Source organism: Apteryx rowi, unplaced genomic scaffold (genome assembly GCF_003343035.1).
Source record: "Apteryx rowi isolate R43461 unplaced genomic scaffold, aptRow1 scaffold_19, whole genome shotgun sequence".
NCBI lineage: Eukaryota > Metazoa > Chordata > Aves > Apterygiformes > Apterygidae > Apteryx > Apteryx rowi.
In genome coordinates this window covers 4187536-4189585 of record NW_020448196.1, presented here as the reverse complement: position 1 = coordinate 4189585, position 2050 = coordinate 4187536, and the positions used below count along the sequence as shown (strand labels likewise).

General features: G+C 62.3%; 1 protein-coding gene and 1 long non-coding RNA gene across 3 annotated transcripts in view; both read right to left on the bottom strand.

The window, feature by feature from the left end:
• LOC112964331 overlaps positions 1–188 on the bottom strand; it is an 8053-nt gene extending 7865 nt beyond the window's left edge. The window contains exon 1 of the long non-coding RNA XR_003252926.1: positions 79–188. This is a non-coding gene — a long non-coding RNA (uncharacterized LOC112964331). The remainder of the gene's footprint in view (positions 1–78) is intronic.
• Positions 189–942: 754 nt separating this feature from the next.
• The window catches only part of MRPS2 (mitochondrial ribosomal protein S2), a 2633-nt gene continuing 1525 nt past the window's right edge, over positions 943–2050 (bottom strand). Inside the window, exon 4 of one of the 2 annotated variants that reach the window (XM_026062164.1) lies at positions 943–1959. In XM_026062164.1, the coding sequence (XP_025917949.1) occupies positions 1416–1959 (544 nt within the window). In that variant the 3' untranslated portion in view covers positions 943–1415. Of the gene's footprint in view, positions 2009–2050 lie in introns of both variants that reach the window. The other variant, XM_026062165.1, reaches the window with a different exon arrangement.

Sequence of the window (2050 nt, the reverse complement as noted above, 5' to 3'; positions counted from 1 at the left end):
CCCCGCGGCCTCCCCGCCCGAGGGCGCAGAACACCCTCCCTTCACCCCGTCGAAACGAAGCGGGAACGAGGAACAAACCTGCCCGCCGGGGGCAGCAGCCCGGGCCGCCCCTCACCCCCACAACACTAGCCCGCCCGCTCGCTCCGCTCCCACTCGCGCCGCGCGTCCCGCCGAAAGGGCGAGGCGGCTCCCGCCTTCCGCTTATATAGCGCGCCTGGACGGAAAGGCGGAGGGGTCAATCCGCGCTGCGCCTTCGCTTCCCGCGAGCGCCCTCTGCTGAGCGGGAGGGCGGAGAGCAGGGTGCAGCCTGGACAGTGGGGCCAGGACACGGCCAGGGAAAGGGGGCAGGGAAGGGGACACGGCCAGGGAAAGGGGGCAGGGAAGGGGACACGGCCAGGGAAAGGGGCCAGGGAAGGGGGCACGGCCACGGGGAGAGACCAGGGAAGGGGATATGGTCATGGGAAGGAGCCAGAAACAGAGACATGGCCACAGGAAGCGGACAGGGATGGGGATGCAGCCACAGGAGGCAGCCAGAAATGGGGATCCAGCCACAGGAAGGGGACAGGGTGAGGGACATGGAAAGGGAACTAGGCCAGGGGGGCAGGGACCCATGGCCAAGAGCTCTTCCCCATGCTGGGTCCGACCCCCAACGTGGCAGGACTGGCCTAAGCCCCCCTGTAGAGATACAAGGCATGTTAGGGGCTGAATTTCCTTTTTCCTATCTCCACCTTGAAGTTCCCAAGCTCCCACCCCGGCAGACCCTCAACTCGCCCCCAGACACAACAGGGTCCCCAGGCTGCGATGCTACAGACTTTGCAGCCCCCAGGCCTGGGCCTGCCATGCCCTGAGGGGTCCCTGGCTGCAAACACCATTCTCCCCTTTGCCTCGACCCATCTAACATCATGTTTGCAAGATTTCTCATCCTTCCCCAAGGGCAGAAAGAAAAAGGATAAAAGACCGCTTTATTTGTCATGTCAGGAAGAAATGTGGTTTCATACAAGATCAGAAGCTCAGAAACAGGAAGGCCACAGGACAGAAGTGTCTCCTTGCACCAGGGACAAATACAAGAAAAGGAATTGCGACTGCCCTGCTCCATCTTCCCTTAGATTGCTCTGGCCAGCTTTTTTTGGGGATGAAGAGCGGAGCAGGGAAGTCCCTTCACAGGCAGATTCTCTGCAGGGGTCTCTGCTGCAGGATTTCTGCACAGCGACAGAGCTGGGGGGTCCCTTCTGGCAACCAGCCCAGCTCTGCCAAAAGCCAGGGGCGACACTCTGGGCGCAGGATCAGACCCCCAGCGCCTGCAGGAGAGGAGCGGGACGTCCCATCTCCTCATGCCCCTTGTCAGCAGGGAGGATGTGTCAAGCTGCTGGGCACGGTCGCTTCTGTCCCTAGGCCAAAGTGAGAGCGAAGGGGCTCTAAGCGCCCTCTGCTTTGCTCTGCAGATCGTAGAAGACCTCCTTCTGCTTCCTCTTGTCCTTGGCGCGGATGATGGTCATCTTGAAGAGCTTGCAGTAGAGCTCCACAGCGGAGGGGCTGTCGTCGTTCCCAGGGATGGGGTAGGTGATCAGGCAGGGGTTGCAGTTCGTGTCCACCACCCCCACCGTGGGGATGTTCATTTTGGCAGCATCCCGGATGGCCACGTGGGGCTCAAAGACGTTGTTGAGGCTGCTGAGGAAGATGAGGAGGTCGGGCAGGCGGACGCCGGGCCCGAACTGGACGTTGGCGTTGGTGAGCAGGCCACCCTGCCAGTAGCGGGTGTGGGCGTACTCCCCGCACTCCTGGGCCGTGCTCTCTACCAGGTGGCCGAACTGGCGGTTGCGGCTGACGAAGAGGATGATGCCTTTGCGGTAGGCGATGTGCGCCGTGAAGTTGAGAGCCAGCTGGAGGTGCTGCATGGTCTGATCCAAGTCGATGATGTCCTGGCCGAGGCGGCAGCCGAAGATGTAGGGCTCCATGAACCTGCCGGGGCAGAGGGAGGGCGACACAAGGGGACGCGGGGACAGGGGGGCTACAGGCTTTGAGCAGCATTTCTGAATGCAGCATGCCCCCC